The 13,801-nt window shown below is 39.3% G+C and overlaps 1 protein-coding gene across 1 annotated transcript in view; it reads left to right on the top strand.

Annotated features, from left to right (window-relative positions):
• The window catches only part of LOC107745504 (B-cell receptor CD22-like), a gene marked incomplete at its 3' end in the record, with an annotated part of 96,290 nt that overhangs the window by 23,678 nt on the left and 58,811 nt on the right, over positions 1-13,801 (top strand). Inside the window, exons 3-5 of the mRNA XM_016559392.1 lie at positions 840-1,106; positions 3,903-4,181; positions 10,653-10,937. Coding sequence (XP_016414878.1) covers positions 840-1,106; positions 3,903-4,181; positions 10,653-10,937 — 831 coding nt within the window. The remainder of the gene's footprint in view (positions 1-839; positions 1,107-3,902; positions 4,182-10,652; positions 10,938-13,801) is intronic.

A 13,801-nucleotide genomic window follows, 5' to 3' on the forward strand; every position in this document is an offset into this window, starting at 1 on the left:
TTTTTTTTCTTCTAATGTCCTGTTGCAAATAAAGCCTTTACTGCAGCAATTCTGTCTCTGTCTTTTCCCCCCATAAACCGTTCATTCTATAAAGCTACCCTGAGATGGGTCATTCAGTTTTTGTATTGAATTTCTGCAGCAAAATATGGATTTAATATAAAGTGGGGCCATTAATAGAAACGACAGCGCAGTTTAAAAAAAAAAAAAAACACACAGACATACAAACATATATTTGTACCATGCTTGCTGGTCTTATTCTCTCGTGAGGGGCATCGACTCACAGTGCAGATGTTCTCCGGATCTCTTCCACTCGCAGGTTCAATTCCCGGACAAAACGCGTGACGTGACAAAAGATAATATAGAAACCATTATAATCAGTGATAATATCTATAATGGATACTGGACAGTAAACTGATGCCCCGGTATATTTCTAGTACTTCAAGCGCTCGCACTGTTTCTGTGGCGTTGTAGACACTCTGTAAGACAAATCCTGACAATCCAAATATAAGAAATGAAGAAAATTAAAACCCTCAATGGAATGGCGCCAAAGAGGCAATTACAGCAAATACAGTAGTATACAGCAATAATAAAAACAAAAAATACTGTACGTCTCTGTATGTGGTGTTTGACGTCACAGAAAATCCCAATGATGCAAAGGGAATCACAGTTATTTGCTGTAAAGGGAATTTGCAGTATTATACTGGGTAATATACAGTAAATAAATGTAGAACTTACAGAAATGTCTTAACAGTGCAGTATTTTTCTTATAGGTTAATAACATTGATCATGATACTGCGATGCTGTTTCATCAATATTTTCTTATATGTGTATTAATACAGCGAGACCAAAACCTGTAGTGAAGGTGAGTCCAGATCAGCGTGTGTTCAGAGGAGAGACAGTCACTCTCACATGTGACATACAGAGAGGAGGAAACTTTCAGTGGACATACAGCTGGTTTAAAGATGGTTCAGTCATCAGACGCGTCACTGAGAGAGTCTACACCATCACATCGCTGTCTGATAATAGTGGTGAATACAGCTGTAGAGGAGAGAGATCAGACTCACAGAGATCAGACACCAGTGCTGCTGTTACACTGACTGTATCAGGTGAGTCTTCAGATTCACATCTGTTTAATGCTCATTTAAACAATATTTGTAGCTCAGTACAGTTTATATTTCTATATTGCAGTTTTGTCATCTGCCACTTTAAATGCTTTGAGCTCTTTAAAGTTCGATTCAGATTTGCTGTCAAAGTTTTTATTGTTAATCGTCACATGACATGCAGATAAACAAATTAAATATTTCATATTTTTATTGTGTTTTATTTTGATTGTTTTTATTTTTTAATTATTTATTTTATTTTTATGATTTCATGATCAGTGTTGAGCTAGGTACTCAAATAATGTAATGTATTACTCATTACTAGTTACTCCTTTCAAAAGTAATATTGTTACTTTACTTATTACTTTCTGGCAACAGTAATTAGTTACACTACTAGTTACATTACTTTTCCTTCACGTTCCACAGAAGTTGTAACTGTGTATCTTCCACATAAAATTCTTCTAGAATGTTACTAACAACATATTTCTGCCTCATCATTTGACCAAAATCCACACTGGATCGCAGTCAGAAGTTATTACAAACACTCAATAGTTATTGATAGTGAGTAGACAAGTAGAAGTGTTGTATTAATCTCATTAATTGTCATGTGTAGCTTGAAGCTAAATGTAATTTCTCTGTTACCCATATACGATTATATTTCCTTATGTATTTGATCAAATCACATAAGTTTGTAAGAAACTGTTTAATTTTCAAAAAAAAACAATTTATTATAGTAATATAATGTACCACATGCTGATCAGACGGGTGTGGGTGGGATGTAATGCCAAAGTAAAGTAAAGCCACAACTTACACAACAGTGTTTAGATCATCCTTTTTCCTGACAAGATCAATATAATGCAATATTTCTATCTGCCGAATGTAAGCTTTTCCATATTCCAAGCTTGCCTGCTGCACTGGGGACATCACATGCATGTGCGAGTTGTGAAAATTATGAAAATAAATCTAGGAGTTATTTGATTGTTGGATTTTAAATCAGCGGGGTCAATGCATCAAAAGTAACTAAATAACTAAGCTGTTTTATGGATGGTAACTGTAATATTATTACTAAAATCTTATTAGTAATGAGTTACACTACTAGTTACTTCAAAAAGTAATATTATTACAGTAACTAAGTTACTAGTAACTAGTTACTGCCTAACACTGTTCATTATTAGCTTTTCATCAGCTCACAACCCCCTGCAGTTCTCTCACAAACCTCAGTTTGGTTAACCCTGCTTTATAGGACTGATATTGTGCAGTTATTAGTGATTTTAAAACGTGTTTTAGAAAGCTGAATACAGTTACATTCACACACAGTTCAGTTATTAGTGCTTCTTAATCCTGGTTCTGGGGACCCCGATCTGCACATTTATGTCTCCTTTATCTGACTCACTCAGTTCAGCTCATCTAGCTCTCTGTTAATCAGGCAATCAGGTGTGTTAAATAAGAGAGACGTGCAGAACCACATCGAGACATCCCCAAAACCTGGATTAAGAACCACTGAATTAGAGTGACATCTGCATATTATAACTGAAGTGCCTCACATCCACATTGACAGTGAACCTGCTGCGCGAACAGAAACAACTAAATGACGTCTGTCATGTGTGGGTGATTGTAATGAGGGGCATGATGATAGAAAGGAAACAGGAACAGAACACTGAAAACTAAATTTAAACAGAACAATAACCCTTACAAAGTCATACATTGAGACTCAGTCACTCTGTTCTACAGACTCACATCTTGAGTGTGTTGCAATTTTTTTTGTGGAGGTTCTCATTTAATGTCATGTACATCGTGACATTAACGACTTTCCAGTGAACGTCTCCATCTTTAATACGTTCTGGGGGAACAACATGTTGTGTCATATTATATCGCAATGCAAAAATGTGACAGTATGTATCGTCTATAGTTCAACCAAAATAAAAGTTTAGACAGATTTAATTTAGCATGAAATATGGTAATGGCACAACAAATGTGGTGAATCCAGAAGGTCACACATTCAAGCTTCTTTGTTTATTAATTGTAATACATAATCAATACATTACTTCATAAATTTCAGTAATTAAAATTGTTTAAATGTATGTAGTGAGGGACCGAGTGAAATCATATGGGTCTAATATAATTCTGTATTTTGAGCTAAGCAGAATCATTCTGTTCTGGTGTCTCTATTGCTCTCTGCATGAGAGTCTTATTCAAGTCCATTCCTGATGTAACACCACATTTAGGTGTTTGTCTGAGCATGAGACTGTTAGAACGAATCTCCATGCTCGTAAATATTGGATTCAGTCACTTTATCAGATCCTGAGACAGAACTGTTTTAAACAACATCAATCTGTGACGTTAAAAACCTTGAAATATAGATGTTCTCTTTCTCACGGAGGCAAATATGTTTTGAAACCAAACAATCATAAAATTAAACAACAATATCAAGCATTGCAAAAGCAGTAAAGTAAGTAAAATAATAAAATAAAATGAATAATTGATTAAATTTAATCATTAAATTATAAATTATTATGATTATACATGAATAAAAAAAAGAAAGAAAATAATAACACAGACGGATGGTCGCTCCCTTGAAGCAACACACACAGAGGCTACTATTGAGAATCCTGAGATGCTTCATGACGGAGCCAGAGCCTCCTCAAATAAACTGAGATGAGAAAACTTATCACAATACATAAATAAAACACAAGCATTATGAAATTAAATTAATTAATGTATAAACTATATAGTTTTATAACACATTTACAAAGTAATTATTTCCACTGAAAGAGCTGTTTATGTTTTTGTCTTTCTTCACAGATTTACCCAGATCTACACTGACTGTGACTCCAAACAGTCCTGTATTCACTGGCGAGAGAGTGAGTCTGAAGTGTGTGATAAACCCTGATCACAGTAACTGGAGATATGAGTGGTATAAAGGCAGCACTAAAGTGTCTGAGCATCACACTGTAAAAGGAAACACTCTCACTATTGAACGATCTAAAACATCTGATGCGGGTCGGTACACATGTAAAGGACACATAGATGGAAGATCAGTCTCATCACAATCAAGTTCTCCTGTTTATCTCTCAGTGACGGGTGAGTTTAATATCATTGTCCTCCTAAATAATCCTATTTGACTATATTGAAAGTTTATGATACTCTTAAATTATGTAAATGTTGTACACTATGAAAATGTGTAATATGTGAATTAAAGAACATAAATGTTGACTGAATATACAAATCAGTGTTTCATTTAGTTGTTACCAATAATTGGAAACATTTTTAATAATCATCACCAACTACAAGCAAACCAGGGCCCGTATTTATCAAGCTTCTCAAAGTGTCATTTTAGTCTTAATTGCTGAGAATTCATTAAATTTACTCCTACTTTCAAACTTAAGTATAAAAGCAAGTTATCAAATGTCTTAAAGCTAAGAATCACTCTAACTCTCCCAGTTATTTAAGACAGCTCAAGAGGTCTCTCAAGTGGTTAGGAGCTGCCAGTAGGGACTTGTGATGGCGCTGATGAGAGGAAGAATGTTCTTGAAATGATTGAAGACGAGCAGAAAACGAGCAAAGAATATTTACATTGCCAAAGAACATCATAATTGACTTCAGTCTAGGCCTATTATATGCTCTTTAAAAACACTCCCGTTATAATCAGTGAATCTACCTACACTGTATGAATAAACCTCTTACCCCTAATTTACACTGCACACGTCTGCGGCGCGTTACGGCTCCAACACGGCCACCGGAGCTGATCACGGCTACTCAGCAGCCGCGCCTTGGCAAGTTTCTGAAGCAGCTCTCCGCGCTGCATAACTAAAGATAGGCGCCTATATTTTGACGGATAATAATAATAATCGTATTGCTGTCGTGAAAGAAATCAGCAACAGGCTATATCTCTGACTATCGTCGATACACGATACTATCGTCTACCGGCACAACCCTAAATTAAACGTTGTGATGCAAACTCACAAACAGGATGATCCAAGTGCAGCATTTATTATAAACAATCCAACAAACAAACAATGTAATCCAAAAACAGGGCAACCCGAATAAAGAAACACGTAACAGAAAGTGGGCTCTGTGAGCTCCTGGACTGGAGCGGGCTCTGGACTGGGTTCTGTGAACTCCCGGACTGGAGTGGACTCTGTGAGCTCCCGGACTGGAGCGGGCTCTGTTAGCTCCCGGACTGGAGCGGGCTCCGGAGTGGGCTCTGTGAGCTCCCGGACTGGAGCGGGCTCTGGAGTGGGCTCTGTGAGCTCCCGGACTGGAGCGGGCTCTGGAGTTGAGGATCCGGCCGAACAGCGACCCGGGCGGAGCCAGGAGTTTGGAAGGCAGCAAAAGGCAGAGCAGACGACCAGCTCTGCAGAGCTGACAAGGCAGATGAACCCCCTAGCGGCTCAGGCAGGACTGCAAAAAAAGAACACAGAGGTTAGTAACAGCCTTGATGGCTGTAACAGGACAGGCAGACAGCTCAGCAATGGTCTCCTTGAACGTAACAGGGCAGGCAGACAGTTCAACAACAGTCTCTTTGGCCATGACATGGCAGACTGAGAGTTCAGGAGTGGACGCCACTTCCCAGAGGGGAGCTGAAGCGGACGCAGCCACCTCGGGAGGTTCTGCAGCAGAAGCTGCCACCTTGGGAGGAGCTGGAGTAGGCTCGGGAATGGACTCCTGGACTGGAGCGAGTTCATGAGTGGACTCTGCGGGCTTCCGGACTGGAGCAGGCTCTGGAGTGGATTCTGAATGTTCCCGGACTGGAGCGGGCTCTGTGGCAGGCTCCTGGGCCAACAAAGCAGGAAGCTTAAGTTGGGCCAGCAAAGCAGAGAGCATAGTTGGGGCCGGCAGAGCAAGGAGCTTGGTTGGTGCTGGCAAGGCAAGGAGCCTGGGTGGAGCCGGCAGGGCAAGGATCATGGGAGAGACAAAAAAAAAAAAGAGTGGACTGCTCAGTAACTTCTGGGACCACCAGGGTCGGGTCCTTCAGGACCACTGGACTTGGGACCACCGGAATCGGGTCCTCCAGGACCACCGAACTTGAGACCACCAGAGTCGGGTCCTCCAGGACCACCAGAGTCGGGACCACCGGAATCAGGTCATCCAGGACCATTGTACTTGAGACCACCAGAGTCAGGTCATCAAGGACCACCGCACTCGGGTCCTCCAGGATCACCGGACTCGGATCAGACTCATAAACTTGAGCCGGCTCTGGTACAGATTTAAGGACTGGAGCGGGTTCCGGGAGAACTGGAGTGGACCTTGCTGCCCTCCTCCTTGACCCTCGCTTGCGCGACTGAGACACTGATGATTCGCTATCCACTGGAGCGGGCTCGGGCATCTCCGGGGGCACTGCAAGGGACTCAGACCGACATGACATTACCAAGTTGCGGTAACAGAGATACTCAATGAAACCCCAAAAGTCAAGAATCTTAAGCCCATCCATCTCCCGAGGAGGCACGGGGTTGTCTAAACAATCATTAAAAATCTTCTTTAAATCAGAGTCATAAAGTTCCATCCCTACCGCAAGGTTCCAAAAGGTCTGAGCGAAACCTCCAATCTCCATCCCCTGTTGGCAAAGATCCGCCAACATCCAGAGCCAAGCCTTGCGCTCCTTCGAAGCAGGAGGAATAATACGAATGTCCATGGTCCACACTCCAATAAGCCCAGCCTAGCTGCTGGATCTGTGATGGCTGGTTGATTCTGTCACGGCAAACTCACAAACAGGATGATCCAAGTGCAGCATTTATTATAAACAATCCAAAAAACAAACAATGTAATCCAAAAACAGGGCAACCCGAATAAAGAAACACGTAACAGAAAACAATCAACCAGCAAACAAGACAAAGAAAACCAGACTTATATGGAGGATGTTAATAAGGTAAATGAGACACAGCTGAATAAAATGAGACATGATTGTCAAAGCAAAGGGTGATGGGAACTGAAGCCCAGAGAAACAAAACAAAACTACAAAATGTGCCCTCTGGTGGCTAACCAGGGCACCACAACCAGACACTGTGACACATTCAATGTGAATTTATCTGAGAATATTCTTAAACAAGGGAATCTATTCGGTGATTGGTTCATGCGTTTTTCATCATCCAAAATCCCGTTTGTGGCACAGAATCATCACAAAGACTGACACTTAATATTTAGTCCTACACTTCACTTAAATTACGACTGAGATGCTTGATAACGTCTCAGGTTACTTATGTAACCATGGTTCCCTGAGTAGGGAACGAGACACTGCGTCCTCTAGGGGTCGCTATGGGAACGCCTCGTCGTGACCCGTGTCTGAAGCATACATTGAAAAAACACCAACAACACGTTGGCCGGCGACAGCCCATGACGTCACTACCGGTGTGACTATAGTATAAATAGGCGCCGGGAGAACACGTCATCCGCTTCTTTGTCTGAAGCTTGAGTCTGAAGCATGGCAGGAAACCTAGAGGACGCAGTGTCTCGTTCCCCACTCAGGGAACCATGGTTACATAAGTAACCTGAGACGTTCCCTTTCAAGGGAACTTTGAACTGCGTCCTCTAGAGGTCGCTATGGGGAACGGTATACCCACGCCACCATGCTGAGGGGAGTGCATGCCAGAACCATGGCGAACACTAAGTACCAACTCTACCATATTGCTATGGGAGTCGCCCCTGGGACGTTAGACGGCGGGAAGCAGATGGCTGCCCCTCTTTCCTCGAAAAGAGAGACAAACGATAGCAGAGCTTTTTCCTTGGAAAAACGCTCGCAGTTCACGCCGATTGCCCCCTCGGAGACATCGCGTGCATGCTCTTCGCCCAAACAAATAACGCATAGATCGTGTGTGTGTCATCAGATGTTAAACAATGACAACACGGATGCGCACATCCTCTAAACGTTCTGCTAGTGCTCGCCATAATAATAGGATAGAGATCGCTCTTACCACATTCAAATGCACGCTTCAAACAAAACAGTCAATGAAAGCGAAGAAGAGGATGATGTGTTCTCCCGGTCCCGTCGCTTATTTATACTAATAGTCGCACCGGTAGTGACGTCATGGGCTGTCGCCGGTGTTTTTTCAATGTATGCTTCAGACACGGGTCACGACGAGGCGTTCCCATAGCGACCCCTAGAGGACGCAGTTCGAAGTTCCCTTGAAAGGGAACTAACTTTTAATCGCAGCTTTGAGCCAATATTTTTTTTACACTTAAGTCAATTCTTAGCAGCGTTCTTGAGAGTAATTCTCAGAGGCTTGATAAATACTGGGCCCTGATCAGCGTGTGTCATTAGTAAGAGAGTTCAGTACAGATGAGTTTTGTCCTGAAGTCAGAGAGAATGAGGTTACAGATAATGATGTTAAATGTGTTCATGAAGTCTTCAGATAGACTGTTGAAGTTGATTGAGATTCACTTGCTCCTCATATGAGGAGCCTTCAGCTCTTCTTCAGCAGGAGCTTCATTCAGCTTTCTAACGGTTTTCTATTTGAATATATTTTAAAACGTAATTTATTCCAGTGATGCAAAGCTGAATTTTCAGCATCATTACTCCAGTCTTCAGTGTCACATGATCCTTCAGAAATCATTCTAATATGCCGATTTGCTGCTCAGGAAACATTTCTAATTATTACTAGTTAAAAACAGTACTGTTTATTATTTCACCATGTTACATCTTTTCCGAATTCTTTGATGAAAATAAAGTTCAAAAGAACAGCATTTATTTAAAACAGAAATCTTTTGTAACATAAAAAATGTATTTACTGTCACTTCTGATCAATTTAATGTTTATAATAATTTATGTTTATAATAAAAGTATTATTTCTTTAAACCCCAACTTTTGAACAGTAGTTTACATTGTGTAAACATGAATGCCTGCTCAACATTTTGCAAGCATGAATATTGAAATCTAGCTTGCGCAGTGTGTTCAGGTTATGTTTCATGTCTTAGCATCAAACCTGCAGTTATGTCAGGAAATGTGGTCTTTGTTACTCAGAGAGACATATGTATGTATACAAATACATTGAGATTGATACACAGGACAAGCGGTTCCTGGAGCAGATAAACAAATCAATAACAAACAGAGAGAAACTCTTCAAACATTACGATTATAAAGCACGATATGGCTCTAGGCAGGTGACGCATTTTGTCTCTAAATAAACGTTTTTCATCCTCAGAATTACACCCCATATGTTGTATGTGTGCACAATTAGACCTGATCATAACAAAGGCAACAGCTTTACTGTAACCAAGTCCAAACCTTTGACAGAGCTAATGTCCACCAGATGCAAGACCTGACCACAAGAACTAAGACAGAAATGAAAGTCAAAAAGTCAATATAAAAAAAAAAAATTAAAAAAAAAAATACTGTATACTTTCTTAATGCATGTTTCTGGTTTGTTGTGCTTATTAAATACACTGCAAAAAAAAATTTCTCATTCTTTTGACTTGTTTTCCATTACAAATATCCAAACATACAAATCAAGATACACTTGCTTATTTGCTAACAGATTAAATAACTGTATTGAAAAAAAAAATTCATCTTGACCAATCTGGTTTTAGTCCTGTCTGTTCTTCCATTTTTAATGTCAGACGATTAATGAATATCTTATATACCAGACTTGATTCTAAAACCAGCGTTGCAATACTTGCCTTGGATGCAGAAAAGGCGTTTGACCAAATTGAGTGGGACTATATTTTAGCGGTGATTAGAGAATTTAACATGGGTGATACATTTGCCTCTTGGGTGAGGATGTTATACGTCCATCCTAGGGCTTCGGTTCTCACTAACTTTAATAGGTCATCTCAATTCCGACTATATAGAGGCACCCGTCAGGGCTGTCCTCTTTCGCCTTTGCTTTTTGCAGTTGCAATTGAACCTCTCGCCCTTGCCATTAAAAAGAATCCTTTAATATTGCCCCCAAATATAGGCCGAATTAATCATCATATTTCTCTCTACGCAGATGATATTATTTTATATCTTCGCAACCCAGAACAGTCTATACCTCCATTACTAAATCTGTTAGAAACATTTGGTAAACTCTCTGGTTACTCACTAAACTGGCAAAAAAGTGAATTTTTGGCAGTGACTAATAATATTGACCCAATTTTTATGCTTAGTTTACCTTTTAAAATAGCCATAAATAGCTTGAAATATCTTGGAGTTAATATACCTAGAAACCCTAAGGAGATGTATAAGCTTAATTATTTAACTATATATGCTAGAAAACCTAAAGAGCAATATAAAATGCTGGCGGACCCTACCTCTATCAACGATGGGGCGTGTGAACGCTATTAAGATGGTGACATTGCCCAGATTCTTATATCTTTTTCAGAACTTACCAATATATTTGCTCTCTTAGGATATGGCGTCAGATCAGCAAGACATTTAAACTGCCAAATACCTCTTTGTTTGCTCCAATCAGTCGTAACCATGCCTTTAAACCTTCGCTTTTAGATCCAGTGTTCACAGGTTGGGCTAGAAAAGGAATTATCTCCTTGTGAGATTTATATATGGACAAAAGTTTTGCTACATTTGATCAGATCATGTTTCTGACTAGTTCACTTAAAGAGCTCCGTCTTCTTTCTTCACAGATTCACCCAGATCTACACTGACTGTGACACCAGACAGTCCTGTATTCACTGGAGAGACAGTCAATCTGACGTGTGTGATTGAGTCTTACAGTAACTGGAGATATGAGTGGTATAAAGGCACAGACAGTGTAATGTTACAGACGTCTGAGCGTTACACTGTAAACAGAGACACTCTCACTATCAGAGGAGCTACTGAGTCTGATCAGGATCAGTACTGGTGTAGAGGACAGAGAGATAAAAGACCAAAATCATCACAATCAAGCTCTGTTTCTCTCTCTGTGACGGGTGAGTTAAATATCATTGTCCTCCTAAACTCACTCTAAATGTATGAGTTACAGATCCAATTCTCAGATGTTACATTCACACTGCTTATAAATACGCTTGTCACTCTTCTTTTGAGAATTTACTTCTGTTTTATACCCTGTTTAATATTTATTTAATACTGTTTAATAATATTTTAACTTGCTAATGGGTCGTTTACACGTGTGTTCTTGTGTTCAAAACAGTTAGAGCAAAACACAATGAAACTAATTGCAGAAATCTTAACATGTATTTTACATTTGAAGTATGAGGGGTCATCTTAAAAACACAAAACTCATGGCTCTATAATCCTGATAAAAACAGAGAGACACGACAGACGACACAACAGCTAAAGGCTTCTGTCTGACAGACCTGGGCCCGTTTTCATGAAAACTCTTAGTGCAAAGTGTTGCTCCTAGTGAAAAAATTCAGAGAAAATTCTTAGATAAGTGGACGTTTCCCCTTACAATTAAACAGAAAATCCTAGTGAAGATAAAAGTTAGTTACAAAGCATCTTAACTCTTAAAAATGTTAGGAGTAGGGAGGAAGACTTTTAAGAGGCTTAAGAGTTTCTTTAGAAGAGGAGAAAATGGCTGAAAGATGAAGAGGGAGAAGAAATGTTAAGATTAAGCCCCCCTCCCCCCTCCTCATCGCTTTTAAGACGCACTCAAAGAAGAAAACACCGTGACAGGTGTCGATTTAAAAGTAGGCCTATGCACATTCCTACTTTATTTGTAAAGGAAATTCATCTCCAATCCTTCTTCTATTTCAGGTAGTTATTCGAATGCTAGAAAACAGCTGCTTTTCCGAGTAAAAACCGCCAAATAACGTAGTTACTTTATGATATAATATTTTAACTTGCTAATGGGTCGTTTACACGTGTGTTCTTGTGTTCAAAACAGTTAGAGCAAAACACAATGAAACTAATTGCAGAAATCTTAACATGTATTTTACATTTGAAGTATGAGGGGTCATCTTAAAAACACAAAACTCATGGCTCTATAATCCTGATAAAAACAGAGAGACACGACAGACGACACAACAGCTAAAGGCTTCTGTCTGACAGACCTGGGCCCGTTTTCATGAAAACTCTTAGTGCAAAGTGTTGCTCCTAGTGAAAAAATTCAGAGAAAATTCTTAGATAAGTGGACGTTTCCCCTTACAATTAAACAGAAAATCCTAGTGAAGATAAAAGTTACTCACAAAGCATCTTAACTCTTAAAAATGTTAGGAGTAGGGAGGAAGACTTTTAAGAGGCTTAAGAGTTTCTTTAGAAGAGGAGAAAATGGCTGAAAGATGAAGAGGGAGAAGAAATGTTGCAGACAATGGATGACAGTGTTAGATTATATTGTGCAGGGATCATGTTTGTGACCGATCTTATTAGAGACACAGCATATATATACAGTATATATATATATGTGTGTGTGTGTGTGTGTGTGTGTGTGTGCAGTGCTTATAGACAACCACCCAATGTAAGGTTTGTGCCACACCAAATAAAATAATTTTTTTATATATTTCTGTAATGGTTAATCCACCAGTATATGTAAGCTCTTTAGTCACATTAGTGTTTCTACTATGCACATTCCTACTTTATTTGTAAAGGAAATTCATCTCCAATCCTTCTTCTATTTCAGGTAGTTATTCGAATGCTAGAAAACAGCTGCTTTTCCGAGTAAAAACCGCCAAATAACGTAGTTACTTTATGATATATTCAGAGGGTGGGGAGATGGGGGATTCCCCCGCACTATAAGTCTCTGCATCGACTGAATGATTTATTTATTTATTTTTATTTTTTCATTCATTCATTCATTTTTATTCCCAGTAAACTCCCACCCGGGCGACACTACTCCAATAATAGACCATGCAAAATACAAAAAAATAAAATAAATAAATAAATACAATAATTAAACATAATAATAATAATAATATCTTTAAAATATTGCCAAGTAACGTTGCAAACAACAATAAAATCAGAAAATGACTTTAATTGTAAGCGACACAAGTATATGGAAAATATACAGTTATGATGTCCTTTTTTCCATATGATTTAGTCCAGTTTCGGCAATCGCGATCTTACAGCATCAGCGCATTTTTCCACTTGGGCGAGTGCTTTGCGGACAGCTTACCTCGCGCATGAAATCTCCCGCAGACCAGCAAATCACTAGGTGCGTTTACATGGAGCATTGTAATCGGTTTAAAAGTCCAATCCGAATGAAAATGCTCCATGTAAACACCTCAATCGGAATAAAAATGCCCAAACCGAATGAAATTGTAATCGGTTTGAGAGGGGTATAAACCTTTCTATAAACCAAACAAAATTAAAATTCTGCCATGTAAATGCATTAAACCGATTAGCCTACTTTGCGGCATTCTGGAATAGTGGAGGTAGAAGTTAAAATTTAAATTATACAGTTAAAAACACATTAGAATGGAGAATGCTTGCTGTGTGATAAACTGCCATATCAGCTCTCATGACCGGAGTGGAAAACGGATCTGAAATGAAGCGCAATTTTCAGCTTTTCACCTTAGAAACAACACAATGGTGACAGTAGAGCTCAATGAAAATAAACAACTTGACCAAAATTTGCCTTTGTCATTTGTATTTATTTATTACAGATTCATAATTTCCAATCTGCTTGAATTTATAAGGGCTCACGCCATGAATAATGTACGAAAACAGGCTTAAGCCCCGTTCACACCAAGAACTATAAGTATAAAGATAACTATAAAGATAACGATATTAGCGTCCACACCAGCGAACTATATCGTCTGTTTATTCTAAGCGCATATGCGTCTGCCGCTTTAAATTCTTGAGCTCGTTACAGCAGGATGGATTCTGATTGGCTGTC

Source organism: Sinocyclocheilus rhinocerous, unplaced genomic scaffold (assembly GCF_001515625.1).
Source record: "Sinocyclocheilus rhinocerous isolate Xijiao unplaced genomic scaffold, SAMN03320098_v1.1 scaffold3851, whole genome shotgun sequence".
NCBI classification, from domain to species: Eukaryota; Metazoa; Chordata; class Actinopteri; order Cypriniformes; family Cyprinidae; genus Sinocyclocheilus; species Sinocyclocheilus rhinocerous.